A 13,931-nucleotide genomic window follows, 5' to 3' on the forward strand; every position below is an offset into this window, starting at 1 on the left:
AGTCAGTAAATCAATCTGGCAGGTTATTTGCAATGTGTTGCAAATCTTCTAAATGCATGGTTTAGATCTTTGAGTACGTGGATTTGAGGCAGAAATGTGTTTGAACATTCCACTAATTTCCTGGCATTCTTTATGGTACTTGAAATCTCCCCCTAATGCCTGGAAATGTTCCTCACTGAATCAACATACTGGCCTTGAATAACTCCCCATGCGAGGGGCTTGAGGTATTGACGGAAATACAGTTATTCCTCACATAGATCCCAAATATATGTTGAGGGGCCAATGATGTATGCCGGAGTGGTGATATCGGTATGCAACCGCATTACCGCAGATGGGAAATACTTGGTAGATTTCCACGTACCAAAGACAGAGGGGAATAATATTATGCAGTTTGGTCATGAGCGTGTAAAACTACATGACTCCAACGTAAAGTTGGTAAGTTGCAATTCAAAATAAAGATAATGCAATGAACTTAACTCTTTGGATATGATTCTACCAAACCATTTTGAGTCTAGACATTAGGACAAATTGCTAAACTTCAATCCAAAGGCCATAGAGAATGCCTTCAAGGAGAATTCTGCAATGTTACCCATTCGATTTGCTTGAAATCGATATCAGGATAATGAGCCAATGGTTTCGTGTGAATAAAGCACACACTTAAGACCATCATGTAGATATGTCTTTTAGAACCATGGAATACCTGAATAGTCTACTCAATGGCTCGGAAGAGCCGCTTACCTCGACTTGATGCATTCAAGGAGTCTGAGTGGTTCATCGTAGAATTTAAGGTGTGCAAGCCTTAAAATTAGTTTTCCTGTATCACTTGTAGTGCATATAAAATCCAAATGTTATTAGAATTTAGCATCGTAATAATCATAAACTATTGGAATTGATGATAGTTTCTGTTTCAATCCAATGTCTCGATGACCAAGGCGAGTATGCCAAGTTTGTCATGTACAAGACACTCTGAAAACTATCTCGTACACAACATGTGCTACGGGTTGTGTCATATGTGTAGTACAATCCAGATGATACACATAGAATGTGCTTGCCATATCCGTTGCATATGGTAAAGAGAAGTTATTCCTCTTTGTTGTCATCATAAGTTTCGCTATGGAAGCTATTTTGACGGATACCTCCATAGTTTAGTAGGGTATGAGTGAAACCTGAGAAGCATAAAGCATCCCGACGTTACTCGAGTACCCACAGGGATAGTAAATATGACTCGAGTTGAGCCAACAAATACCTTATCGTGTCTAGCGATTTTAAAATATCTCCTTTCTCTCAATGAGAGTGGAAACATTGAACTTCCCTAAGTATAGAGTTTGTGGTGCATATGTCCACAAGGCACATATCATTTTTCATCGGATTGACTCTCGTAGAAATCTATATATAGACATGAAGATTCTCAATATGAAAATCACTGTCAGATATATAGGCATACAAATGTATTTGTACCAAAGTGCTGATACAATATATTGTGATATACAATATATGACGATGACAACAATACTTATGTTGTTGTTACAACATCATAAGTGTACATTAATTATATTGACCACTCAGGAGATTGAAAGACTATTCATAGTCTCCAAACATGTCGGTTGAGGCATATTCAACCATCACATTCTCCATGCTCATAGGGTCCCGTCACAGCTGGTGATGTCGGATTGAAGGTTGAAGTAAGATTCAAACATTTGCCCTTGAAGTTCATTGTATCCCAGGAATTGCTGATACATAATAATCAGATGCCGAGATCTGAATCTAATGCCTTATGATATATAAGACATCATTTTTCTGTTAGCGGTGTGATCCTGACCAGAGGCATTATCCCACAGGACACAAGAGCGGTCATGATGTCCATGGCCCAGATAGGGCACTGGTGGCCATTGAGAGCGAATGCCTCAAATTCTATAGCCATATTTTACCGCTATGGGTAAATCAGAGATAATTAATTTACAACCAGTAAATTAAGGACCATCATGGTTGATGTTGTAATGAACTTAGCAAAATCAATGGGTATTTCAAGAAGTTATTTTGAAACCATTAGCGTGAACCTCAAATTGCTAAATATGACACCTTGAAGATAATCTCCAAAATGAGTAGATCTCGCAACACTAGAGAGTATAATCTGATGGAATCAGTAGATACTCACTTGTAATGTCTTATGTCATGACTTAGTAAAATGTGTGAGAGAGCACTTTGTAAAGCAATTATAATGTCAAAATAACAAAATATAGGCTTTAACAGTAGTCATTGATAATCTGCGAAGGCATTGGATCTATATGACTACCTTGTGGTCCCAATACATCGATTTGAAGAAATCACTTTGAATTTTGCATCTTATTTGCAAGAAATTAAAAATCTCAATTGCAAATAGACGTATTAATCTTGACATGTAGCGAACATGGAGATACATACATTCCGGAATACATCGTACTCAACAGAAATACACCACTATCATAATGAATAGTAATGATGTTGCAATCTTGATGTTCAAATGAAAAACTTGAATTATATAGACCTCAAATTAAATGAGATAATGTTGTATCAAGTTGCAAGATAATTCAACAAAGTGAATTAATATTTTGCGAGAGAAAATAAATCTCAATCGCAATGAAATTGTTTTGCGAGAAAAGAAAATTTTCAATCGCAAATCAATACTGTTGTGCGAGAAAACTTAATTTCAATCACAAAACAATGCCGTTGTACAGTAATACCTTGATGGGAAAACTGAAAAACAACGAAGAGATAAGCACCATCAGCTTTCTCTGTGTGGTTACGAATTAAAGATTCGTTTTGGCTTTGTACACCACTACACCGCCGGTACGTAGAGTACGTTGGCGTCGGGTCGTTGCTCCGGCCGTGGTGAGCCGGTGGAAGCCGGGGAAAATGCTGCGGGCGATGCCGGAGGGGCCACGCTGCCACTGCGGCCATGCAGGATGGAGCAGCCGCTCCAAACGCCGGCCGTTGGCCGAGATGTGCTCGCGCCGTGCACTGGCCTGCCGGAGGCAGTCTCGCCTTTGCGCCTCGAGTTGGAGACCGGGGAGCGTAGCCGGTGCGCCCCGCGAGAATGAGCCCGCCGCGCCATGGCTGAGCGGAGAGAACCGCATCGGCCGCTGGCCGCTTGTGCCATCGGGCTGCGAGCCGCGCCGGAGGAGGGCTGCGTGCTGCTCGCTGCGCCGCGAACGGTTGGGAACGACGCGCTATGGTCGCTGGCCGCTGTCTCCACATCGGAGCCGTGGGCCACAGCCGCCTCCTCCTTGGTTTGGTTGTCTCCGGACGCCGGCCGAGGCCGCGCCGTCTGAGCACTTCACCTCACGGCGAACGGGACGCCGCGGGGTCGAGGCCGCGTCAGAACCGAGGGCTGCAAGCGCACTGGGCACCGCCTCCGCGCCGGGATTCGCGGTGGTCAGCGAGGGCGACGCCGGCCGTGAAGACGTCACAGCGTTGCTGCACAGCGAGGCGGTTGGCATGGAAGGCGTCATCAACCACCGCCGATCCGCGTCTTTGGCCGCGCCGCGCCGCTGCGCTAGTCTGCGGCCTGCCCCCGCTTCTCTTCGCACGGTTGTTCCATCTTCCCTGTGTTCTGTTCTGATCAATTTCAATAAAGAAATTCCCGTAGGCCATTCATGAGAACACAATCGATTGCCGATCTTAATCACGACAATAGAATTAACGTCTCCCTGGTCGATTCCGTGCAGGGATGCATGCATGCGGATGCCCGTCTTTGCTTCGTCCGGGTTTATGCGTAACCACCCACTGCGGCATGGCCTTTTCTCTCAGCGGAGAGACACGCGCTGATAACGTGTTCTGACTAGAGAGCGAGAGAGACAATAGACAGAGAAGTAAAAGTGAATCATTGTTCTTATTGATGATGGGATTACACATATATATAGCCTCCCGAAGGGGTGCGTCCGAAGGGACACGAGACAACCGTCTCGATTAGAAAAGGCAGAAATTAATAGGATTAATTAAATCCTGACAGCTACGATTCAAGTTCGCTACCAGTCCAAACGTTCGCACCTGTCAGCACTAGCTTTCAAAAAAATAAAAAATCTGTCAGCGCTAGCTATGATCCCAAGTTTGCTAGGAGTCTTTTTTTTTGCGATAGTCTGTTTCTTTCGGTCGCTCGCTCAGATTTCTTCAGTTTACAAGTTTCGTTCATAGTTTCTTTCGTTCAGGTGAATTCGTGAATAAAAATTTGAATTGGGTGAACTTTCCCTCAATATTATCGACATTATTTGAATTATTAAAAAAAGGTTCATGATTTTGTTTTGTGGATTTCAGAGAAGTTTGTGGGGATTTGAGCAAAGTTCGCGAACTCGAAAAAGGTCACGGGTTCCAAAAAAGTTCATTGGATTTGAAAAAAAAATCATGGACTTAAAAAAGTTCACGAAGTCAAAGAAAATCACGAGTTTAAAAAAAATCATGGGGTTTGAAAAAAGTTAGCAAACTCAAAAAATTTCACGGGTTTTCAAAAAAGGTTCATCGACTTTGAGAAAAGGTCATTGATTTTGAAAAAAGTTCATTAGTTTTTTTTTAAATCAACAATTTTGGAAAAAAATCATTGATTTTGAAAAAGTTCATCAAGTTTTAAAATAGTTTATCAATTTTGAAAATAAAAAATTGTCGATTTTGAAAAAAGTTCATTGCTTTTGATAAAAAAATACAAAATTTAAAAAAAATCATGCATTTAGCAAAAGAAAAGGAAGAAGGAAAAAAGGAACAAAAAGGAACAAAAAAAGAGATAAAAGATAAAAGAAAATAACAAAAATAAAGAATAAAAGAGCGAAGAAGATGCAAATAGTCACAGAAGATGTTTGTGGGCGTTTGGTAATTGCATCTTAGAATGATCGAAGAAGTCATGGGTTTGAATCCCATACGCCTGTATTTTTTGCGGGATGGGGGGGGGGTGCACCCGATTGCGAAATGGCTGTAAACGGATGAGGGCTCGCAATTTTGGAATTGCCACCGATAACTCCCGGATGTTCGGTCTGGGAGCTTCCCGTAAACGAAGGAAACGTTCGTAGGAACCCATCGATCAAACCGAGCTTGTGCAAGCATTTTGTTTTCTTTCATTTGAATATCCTCTACTGCATGCTGAAAGATTCATGAAATGGATGTAGACACATCAAGATTTTGCATGATTCCTAGCCGACGGGTTCTGTGACTACATGGGCCATGTCGTCACCTAGGAAGGGAAAGGACTGACCGCCTGCGGCTTCACTAAGTCGATGCTAGTCAAGACCTCCAGGTGTGGAGCAAGCATAATTCATTGTTGATTCTAGTGGTGAAGTTGTGATCTTCATAACGTCATTTATCAAACTGGTGCTGGTTTATGATGACGATTCCATGTTAATTCTATGATTTGGTCGGTTTATGATAAGGAAGTGATGGTTTATTTTATTTTATTTTTATCAGATGGATTATTATTTCTTACATACACACATTTCGCAATAGACAAATATGCCTAACCCACACCCATTGGGTCAGAATATATCATTGGGCTGCAACCTTAAGTTATGGCCACAGACGTATTTGTTTTGTGTACCAGAAAATCATATACTCCCTCTATCCCAAAATAAGTGTCTTGAGCTTAGTATAAATTTTTATTAGAGTTAGTACAAAATTGAGACGCTTATTTTGAGACGGAGGGAGTATTTGATTCGGTGAATCATCCTTTTGTTTCCAAAAGAAATACCACATTCTGTCCGTGTGGTTCAGAGTAACCGAGCCGAGCAAACATAATGCTTTTGTAACCTACCATTGCCCCTTATAAAGAACTCCCTCCGTTCCTAAATATAAGTCTTTTTAGAGATTCCAATAAAAGACTACATATGGAGCAAAATGAGTGAACCTACACTTTAAACTATGTCTATATACATCCGTACATAGTCCATAGTGAAATCTTTAGAAAGACTTATATTTAGAAACGGAGGGAGTATCATAATACTAGTTTGTCATGGTACCGAAATATGAAGCCAAATCGTCCAGTATTAGCTTGTTTCTGAAGCCAAATCGTCCAGTATTAGCTTAGCAGTAGCAAAAGATCAACCATGCCAAAAACACACGAGCAGACAAGCAGTGAAAGATACTACAAGAGATGAAATTAAAGCTTCTTCAGACTGATTGAGCAAAAGATTTTCCTGCTTTCTAATTGTTGAGTTACTGCTGATTTTTTTATTTCACTAGACTACTGACTATATAGAATCTAAATATGCCCACTCAGGTACACAAGGGCATCTATTTCTTCGAATTAATGAAGGGATAATGAAGGTACGCGAGCTGCATAGCTGTAACGAATGTCTTGCTTTATACTTTGATTGCATGGAATATTTGATCTCTTTGTTTAGAGCCGAGGACTAACTTGCATTTTTTAGCCATTTTCAAGCAGACCAAAAGCTAGTTATACTCTGCATTGGACTAGGATATTACTATTTTTTTCGTGAATACGCAAAGCTTGCGTATCATTTCATTGATAGAAGATAGGAGAATGAGTACAATAAAGGATACAACACATAGCGTGAACGCAAGAAGCGCATGAGCATGATGTCTGAAGCAGAGAGACATGGGGTGCTTAGCCCGAACAAGGTGAAGGACACAACTAAACCCACCAAACCCAAACCTAGAAAAGCACACCAAAATAGTAGGACGCTGAACATCTTCAAATCCAACACCGGGACACCAGCAGGAAGCCGAACATCTTCAAATCCAACACCGGGACACCAGCAGGACGACGAACATCTTCAAATCCATCCAACACCAGGACAGCACGAGCTAGCAAGATAGCGCCTTCAAGAAGGGGAGCGATGTCGTGACGTCGCCGACATCCGGTCCGGAGAACCGGACCTAGGGTTTCTCTTGATGCTCGAAGGGGGCATGGGTAGAGGCCATGGCAGCACCTCCAAGAAGAGAAATGACACCCGCTTCAGCAAGCCGAGCATGGATTTCTTCTGGCATAAGTCCGAGCAATCCCAAAGCTGCCAAATCAGGATCCAAAGATACCAGCGACAACCTGCTTGTCGACCGCTACCTCAGATTGGGGTGGGGCTGCACCTATCGCCAACGAAAAACGCGAGCGTTGGAACCAACATGGCGTGTAGTTGGAGGGGTCGGAGGGGCAGCGATGTAGATAGCCGTCGCGGATGGAAGGATGGCAGCCGGTGCCGCCGTCAATCCGGAACCAGAAGGGAACGCAAATCCGTGTCGCTGGAGGCGGAGCCACCATAACACCATCGAACCGAAGCTGGAAGGGGCGCAGCTGCCAGTGCGCCGGGGCCAAAAACCGCGCCGGTAGAGAACGCAGGCAAACCAAGGACACTGGAGAACGCAGGTTCATGAAGGCCGGGACCGGAGTGGTGTCTACAAAATCCACCGCAAAGCTTCTAACAACCTGCCAGAGGATCGCCGTCATCACACACGCACAGGCCGTCACCGTAGCTCGGAGGAGACGCCGTTGGGGACGAAGGGTGGCCTGCACCTAGGCAGGACCGAGTCGCGGCCACCTCCCCCAAGGTTCACGCCCGCCCCAACGGACAACAGCAACAGAGGGGCTGCAGCACGGGAGGCAAGACGCGGACGGGGGAAGGATCACCACGGATGTGGCCGCGCCGCCGAGCAGGACCAACAGGATGTGGTGCAGCAGTTGGACGAGGGGAGTGGCCGCGGCGCGCCAGATCCGATCTGGGACCGTGGGGAGAAGGGTCTCCAGCGCGAGCGTGCGCGGGTGGGGGGTAGAGGGCCGATGGTCCGATATTACTGTAGCATCAATGAATCAGTACTGTTTGCGACCTGTATATGTTGGGAAGAAGAACTATATATGTTCAGTAATCTGCTTCTGCTGCAGGATTGTGGTTCCAGTTTTTGTGCAGATAGATGCTTCTTATGTCATTTACAGAAGCCACTCTGTAAAATATAATAACAAGAAAAAGAACAAAGACACTTCTGAAAAACGTAAGCCTGGTTCGCTGCTGATCTCAAGATAGTGGTCAGACAAATGAAAGGTAAGGATGCAGAGTCGGGCTTGAAAATTTGGAACCAACGAATTGATCATCAAAATTCAGACTTGTTGGTCTTTCTCACAGAGAAACACGCTCGAAGAGTTGGCTCACCACCGCACATATTTCATTTCAATTTCAAATGCTTTAGTTGGAGAAATTCATTAAAAAACTAACTCCAAAATTCCAAGAGTTTATCAACCCTAAAAGAGCACACCAGCTTTGCATTATCTTATTTTAATAAAATTTAAATTTAGAATTGATGGGGCCTTCTAACAGGGAGAAGACACCCTTTAAAAATTAAGGTATGCTGCTTAGTGTGGCGTGCACACGGTATTCTTTAGTAAAAGGCGAAAGAATAGTTCGCTTTGTGCTCACCACGCAGCTGCGTGCCTTTCTAACGCTAGCACCACATCCTCTTATATAGGCCAGCTCCCTCCCCACACTCGCTTGGCCAGGCGAGGTGGGACTAAACGAAAACAGCCGCTCCGCCTCTTCCACTCGACTGCCGTCACACATGCTTCACCAGCAAAGCTCACAGAACTACAGAAAGGCAATATGGGCCAACCAGCTGATCAGCCCACTCGACAGGCAACAATAGCCCAGCCCAACAGACCCGTAGCCTCACACTTTTTCAACTCCTTTTGAGTTTGCCTCAAAAAAAATTGAGTTTGTCAAAAAAACACTCCTTTTGGGTGCAGCACACACAGCAGAATTTGATCCGTTCCTAAAAAACAACAGAACCTTGTAACATATTTTCCTTCCTAGGTCGTGTGAGCACTATGTAAAATCGTGTATTCTTTATTCTGCTATATGTTGTGGACCCAGGAAACAATTTGTATTATTTGGTTGGCAAAGTTGCCGACACTCGCTAAAAGGAACAGTACTTGTAACAGTAGCAACGATGTGTTCTACAGCTCTAGAAAAAGAAAGCAATGTCGCTCTACGTTACATCGTATGAAACCATCAACAGAAACATTTCATCGCTGTTCAAGAAAAAAGGGGAAACATTTTACAACTGTATTTGATCAGACAGAAGATAGGGCACAGAAAGGCATTTCACAAGTATGATGATCAACGGTTTCTTTCTTACTGATGGTTCAAGTATTCGCTTGGAAACATAGGTCAACAGCTGGCAGAAACAATATACCCTAATTCGCAACGATTTGTTTGTGATCATGGGGGAAACTACAGCAGCTTCTTTCTCTCGAAAAAGGTCTTCAGATGCCACAGCTGCAGCCCTGCCACGGATAAGCAGATGCCGAGTGAGAGGAAACTCAGCCACCCCATCCTCGAGTTCGTCTGCCTGTTGATGTTCTGCATTTCCTCCTCCCTGCACGAATGACAGATATAAAAAACTTGGTTTCAGAATGGCGTCTTAGTTATCATGGAATGAAGTTTTACCAGTGCCTTAAAAATACTAGGTACACGAATGACAGGCCAAAAACTTGATCTGGAGTTAGCTTCTCTAATTATCATCAAACAAAGTTTTACCAGAGCTAGAAATAACAGGCAGCATTGTACCTTTCACGTAGATAAAACATTTCCTCATGAATAGACTTGATGGTATCCTCTAGCTTCTTCAGCTCTAGTTCCATCATCTGCAACAAGTAAGAATACAAATGCATAAACAGCTGATCCTATGACGAAACAATATAGGAGTTATAACATGCCATGCAAGATCTATGTATTTTAATAGTAATTGGTGATGTGCAACATGTTATTGGCTGTTCTCTCCAGAGGTATAGGCATGACAAACAAATGGTGACTTAACAATGTTAATGTGTTCTGTTCATATTAAGACCGTGCTCACAGAACCAGATATATTTTTTGGGGCTTATTTCATGACTTTATGAGCAGTGTTCAAAAGCTACTACGAACCCCTATTGTGCCTACTGTTTAAGAACAAACGCTAGCTGACACAGTGACACATGTTACCAGCAATGATATGTCGATGTGCAATTATTATATGGACAATGTTGCAGAAGCTACTAAACACCCAATTTCTGAGAGATAAAAGAATCAGTGGGCACTGGGTCTCCTTTCTGCATTCATTTTCCTTTTTATGTGAAAATATGTGCTTATGTTGAAGAACTGATGAAAAATTAAAGAATGTCCAAACTAATCGCATATCAAATTCATATATTGCCCTCTTTGGAAATATGGCGAGACACCAAAAGCTTGTTTGACATATAAAACCTGTTCAGTGAGAATCTGACTCTACATCACACCTTACGTTGTGTGCAAGTGATATTCACAATTCAATCAAGTACAATAACATACAGAACCAAGGAAGAAAAATGCCTAACAGAACATACAAAAGTCAATGTTGTAACCTAGTTCGTATACATACTCTTGTACAAGTAACAAAGCGAGCAAATCAGAACACATTTTACCACAAGACTAAGAGTTAACTTAATTTAACTAACCACAGCACTATTCAGCATCTTCTCCAAACACACTAATATGCAGGAAAGATTGACTTGCAAGAACTGCCTGATATTCTTAAAACTCCTTGAATCAAAATTTTAAACAACACAGATGCATACTACAACCAACTCAGGCCTAGAAGGGACTAATCTACCACCTCACAGGCAGATCCCTCGACATAAAGTAGAAAAGCCAGAAGGGAACTGATTCAGGTGCGCTCAGAATGACCACAGTGTCTAGACATACTACAGAAAACCGCATGGCAACCCAAGTGAACAAGCAAACTAAGGGTGTGTTTGGTACCGATCATCAGGTGGAACGTCACGGGTCCGTTCTGTTCCTGGATCATAGGAACCCACCCGTTCTCAGGAACGGCATATTCACCCAATATGCGGAATGCGCTCGTACCGCCGAATCAAAGGAATTACCTCGTCCCCGTCTCCGCCCTCACCTTCCCGACCCACTCGCCTCCAACTCCGACCTCCATCTGCGGCCTCCTCGCTTCTCCCTCGTCGCTCTCTCCCTCTCGGCGCCGCCTCTCCATCGCCGTTCTTTCCTCTCGGCGCTGCATCTCCTCGTCTCTCCCACATCCGCGGTAGGATATCAGCGGGGCGGCGGGCAAACGGCTGCTGCCGCGGACTACCGACGGAGGCAACCGGCAGAGTTGGAGTTCCTGCTGTTTCTCCTCAAGTTGCGATCCTCCCCACATCTCCAGTGTATGTTCTTGCTTGCGGGGGTGGATCCAGGGCGTCCGCGGCAAGCGGCGGCGGCTGTCAAGGGCTCCAGCGCGTCTACGAGTCTGATGTGCGTGCGTGCAGAAGCCGATGTGTTGTGTTTGTGTGTGTGTGCTTCCTTTCTGAATTTTAACACTGTTTTTTTCTCTGAACTTTCTCTGTATCTTCTACACTGCAGGTACAGTAGAGACAAACCTCCACATGTTCGTGAACCGGCTGCAATGCACGGCTAACGGCGGCGTGCGTGCGTGCCTATGGCCTTCTATCAAGATATAATTTAGTTTAGTTTCTAGCAAGATCTAGTTCAGTTTATTTTTCTACCAATTTCTAGTTCAGTTTATATATTTTTCCAACAGTTTGATGTATCTCTGTTCTCTGGATCAATATAAAGTGTTCAATATGCATTTAGTTTCATTTTCTACCAAAATCTAATTCAGGATGAGTCAATATAATCAGTTGTGACGAATAATATCATTACATTCCATCTCTCAAACCAAACACCAAAATGTAACCATTCCATTCCTTAAAATTGCTCCTACCAAACACAAGGACGGAACGGACCCATTCTAGTAGAATGGAACCATTACATTCCGTTCCACTTCGTTCCCGAACCAAACACACCCTAAGGAACTCAACTTAAAAGTATATAAATGACTAAATTTAAAAGAGATCATGGTTTCCACACGAGATATTAACAGACGCTGCAAGCCTACCCCATTCTCTTAAAATTTCAGCATACCCTAGAACTGAATAATTCAATCAGCCTACCCCGTTCTCTTAAAATTTCAGCATACCCTAGAACTGAATAATTCGATCAAATTTACAAAATCTACCAGTCCTAGAGCCATACACACTGAAATTGCTCTCGAACAGACGAACTTGCAAACAACACTGCCAATGACATGACCCCCGAACAACCCATCATAATAACCCAACCACGCACAAACTCACAATTTATTTCACATCCAAGCACCCACGTGGGTGACAGGTAGAGTATAACTCCCTGCTGCTAGGCGCAAGTTGCAAATTCAATAGAATGAATCACTGGTCAAAACTATATTACCTAGAGGGGTAATTCAGCCATATGAAACAACAGAATTAGTTGAAATTTGAGAACAAACTCAAGTGAGCAGCCCAAGGGCGAATCGAAGCACTCACATCGACCTTGCCCTTCTTGGCGACGTTGGACCAGTCCTTGGCCGTGACGCCGCTCTTCCAGTCGAACTCGAAGGTGACGGTGACGGGTGGCTTGTGGTCAGGTGCCCAGAAGCAGGCCAGGTAGTCCCCGGCCTCCACCGCCGTGAAGGCGAAGTGCCCCGACTGCACGTTCTCGGAGTAGTGCATGCTGTTCCCGTACGGCGACGTCACCTGCATCGACCCAATCGCACAAATCAGCGAAATCGCCGGATCGCCGCGGTTTCCCCCAAACCGAATCGCGGGCCGCTCGACGACGATCGATTAATCACTTACCCTGAGGGAGACGCGGTGCGACTCGGGGAGCTGGGCGTCGGGGTAGCTGGGGTCGGGGGCGACGACGCTGTACTTGCCGACGGCCATGGAGTCGACCTTGATCTCGTCGGAGATGCACTTGGTGTGGCCGGACTCGAGGTCGAACCGGAGGGCGCGCGCCGACGGCGAGGCCGCGAGGAGGACCGCGGCCAGGAGGAGGAGCGTGGAGGGGGGCAGCCATCTGGGAGCGGGGGATCCGGGGCGCCGCGCGGCCATGGCCGGAGATCGGAGTGGGAATCGAAGCGCGAGGCAAGGTCCGCGGACGAAGTCACGAGGTGGTGTTGGGCGTTTGGCTGACTGGGATGGGGAGGAGGGGAGAAGGGGACGGGCTTGTTGAGGTTTGTGACGTCCAAATGACTAAAAGTTGCAGTAGTATCAAATCTTTTTTTTATTAGCTGGAATTTCCCTAAATAAACTGAGAATACTTTTCATAGTACTCGAACTATGAGATCACTTCGTGCATTAACATTGTTGAATGTTGAGACAACATGATGAGAGTATAAGAGCATTTTCAGCCGTTGGCCTCCAGGGGCGCCTAAAATCGCCGCCTGGGGACGAGCCGGCGCAAAAAAACGACCTGGGGTGGAATGGTCCCCAGTCGCCGGCCCCAGGGCCTCCAGGCGCGTCTAATTTCTTTTTTAAAAAAACATTCGGCGCAGTTCGTTTAAACACGGCTAAATTTCGGCAAACTTCGGCATATATTAGACATGTTCACGACGCGTTTCATAAAACTTAAAAGAAGAAATCGCTGAACGCCGAGTAGTCGCCGTCGTCACCGCCATCCTCGCCACCGTCGTCGGCGGCGGCCTTCTCCTCCTTGACGCGGCCGTCCCTGCTGCACCCCTGCCCAGCGTCGCCATGGCGGACAGGTGCCGGCGGCGGCGGCGCGTCGTCGTCGCTGTCGTCGAGGACGACGACTCCTCCTTCTTCGCGACCCCGGCGGCACTGCTCGAAGCGCCGCAGTGCGGCGACCTGGCGCTCCCTCTCCATCCTGAGGAAGTCCTTGCGTGCCCATTTCAGGGCCGCATCGTCATCGAGCTCCACCTCGTCGGGCTCCGTCTTCATGGCGGGGAGCCCCGGCTCCGTTTTCACCGGCGCGAGCCCCGACTCCGTCTTCGGCTTGACGAAGCGCGGAGGAGCCGACGATGGGGCGCGCCTACCGCCTTTGTTGATGACGATGCCGGCGCTGCGAGTGCGCCGGCCGAGTGGCGTCTCCGCCGCTGGCTCGGCCTTGACACCGAGCAGCGCCGGAGAGCCG

General features: G+C 45.5%; 2 protein-coding genes and 1 pseudogene across 2 annotated transcripts; 1 reads left to right on the plus strand and 2 right to left on the minus strand.

Moving 5' to 3' along the window:
* Positions 1 to 2,904: 2,904 nt before the first annotated feature.
* LOC119360745 lies at positions 2,905 to 3,847 on the plus strand. Its single transcript, XM_037626259.1, has 2 exons — positions 2,905 to 3,567; positions 3,705 to 3,847. Exons 1-2 carry the CDS (start codon positions 2,905 to 2,907, stop codon positions 3,753 to 3,755), a joined length of 714 nt encoding a protein of 237 aa, XP_037482156.1. The 3' UTR covers positions 3,756 to 3,847.
* A 4,429-nt stretch (positions 3,848 to 8,276) lies between these two features.
* On the minus strand, positions 8,277 to 8,387 carry LOC119266152 (annotated as a pseudogene).
* A 571-nt stretch (positions 8,388 to 8,958) lies between these two features.
* Positions 8,959 to 12,995, minus strand: LOC119362867 (transmembrane emp24 domain-containing protein p24delta9-like). Its single transcript, XM_037628140.1, has 4 exons — positions 12,635 to 12,995; positions 12,323 to 12,532; positions 9,525 to 9,601; positions 8,959 to 9,333 (listed from the first exon to the last, which is right to left on the minus strand). The coding sequence occupies exons 1-4, from the start codon at positions 12,887 to 12,889 to the stop codon at positions 9,189 to 9,191; spliced, it is 687 nt and encodes a 228-aa protein (XP_037484037.1). The 5' UTR covers positions 12,890 to 12,995; the 3' UTR covers positions 8,959 to 9,188.
* Positions 12,996 to 13,931: the final 936 nt, after the last annotated feature.

This window comes from Triticum dicoccoides, chromosome 2B, assembly GCF_002162155.2.
Source record: "Triticum dicoccoides isolate Atlit2015 ecotype Zavitan chromosome 2B, WEW_v2.0, whole genome shotgun sequence".
In the NCBI taxonomy this organism is placed as follows: domain Eukaryota; kingdom Viridiplantae; phylum Streptophyta; class Magnoliopsida; order Poales; family Poaceae; genus Triticum; species Triticum dicoccoides.

What these genes read in the sequence shown, in the direction of transcription:
- LOC119362867 (XM_037628140.1), bottom strand. Translation starts at nt 12,889, where the DNA reads ATGGCCGCGCGGCGCCCCGGATCCCCCGCTCCCAGATGGCTGCCCCCC. An exon ending in CGCACCGCGTCTCCCTCAGG is followed by an intron (nt 12,533 to 12,634) that starts GTAAGTGATTAA and finishes GGGTCGATGCAG; the next exon opens with GTGACGTCGCCGTACGGGAA. An exon ending in CCAAGAAGGGCAAGGTCGAT is followed by an intron (nt 9,602 to 12,322) that starts GTGAGTGCTTCG and finishes TACTTGTTGCAG; the next exon opens with ATGATGGAACTAGAGCTGAA.
- LOC119360745 (XM_037626259.1), top strand. Translation starts at nt 2,905, where the DNA reads ATGCCGGAGGGGCCACGCTGCCACTGCGGCCATGCAGGATGGAGCAGC. An exon ending in CCCCCGCTTCTCTTCGCACG is followed by an intron (nt 3,568 to 3,704) that starts GTTGTTCCATCT and finishes GATTCCGTGCAG; the next exon opens with GGATGCATGCATGCGGATGC.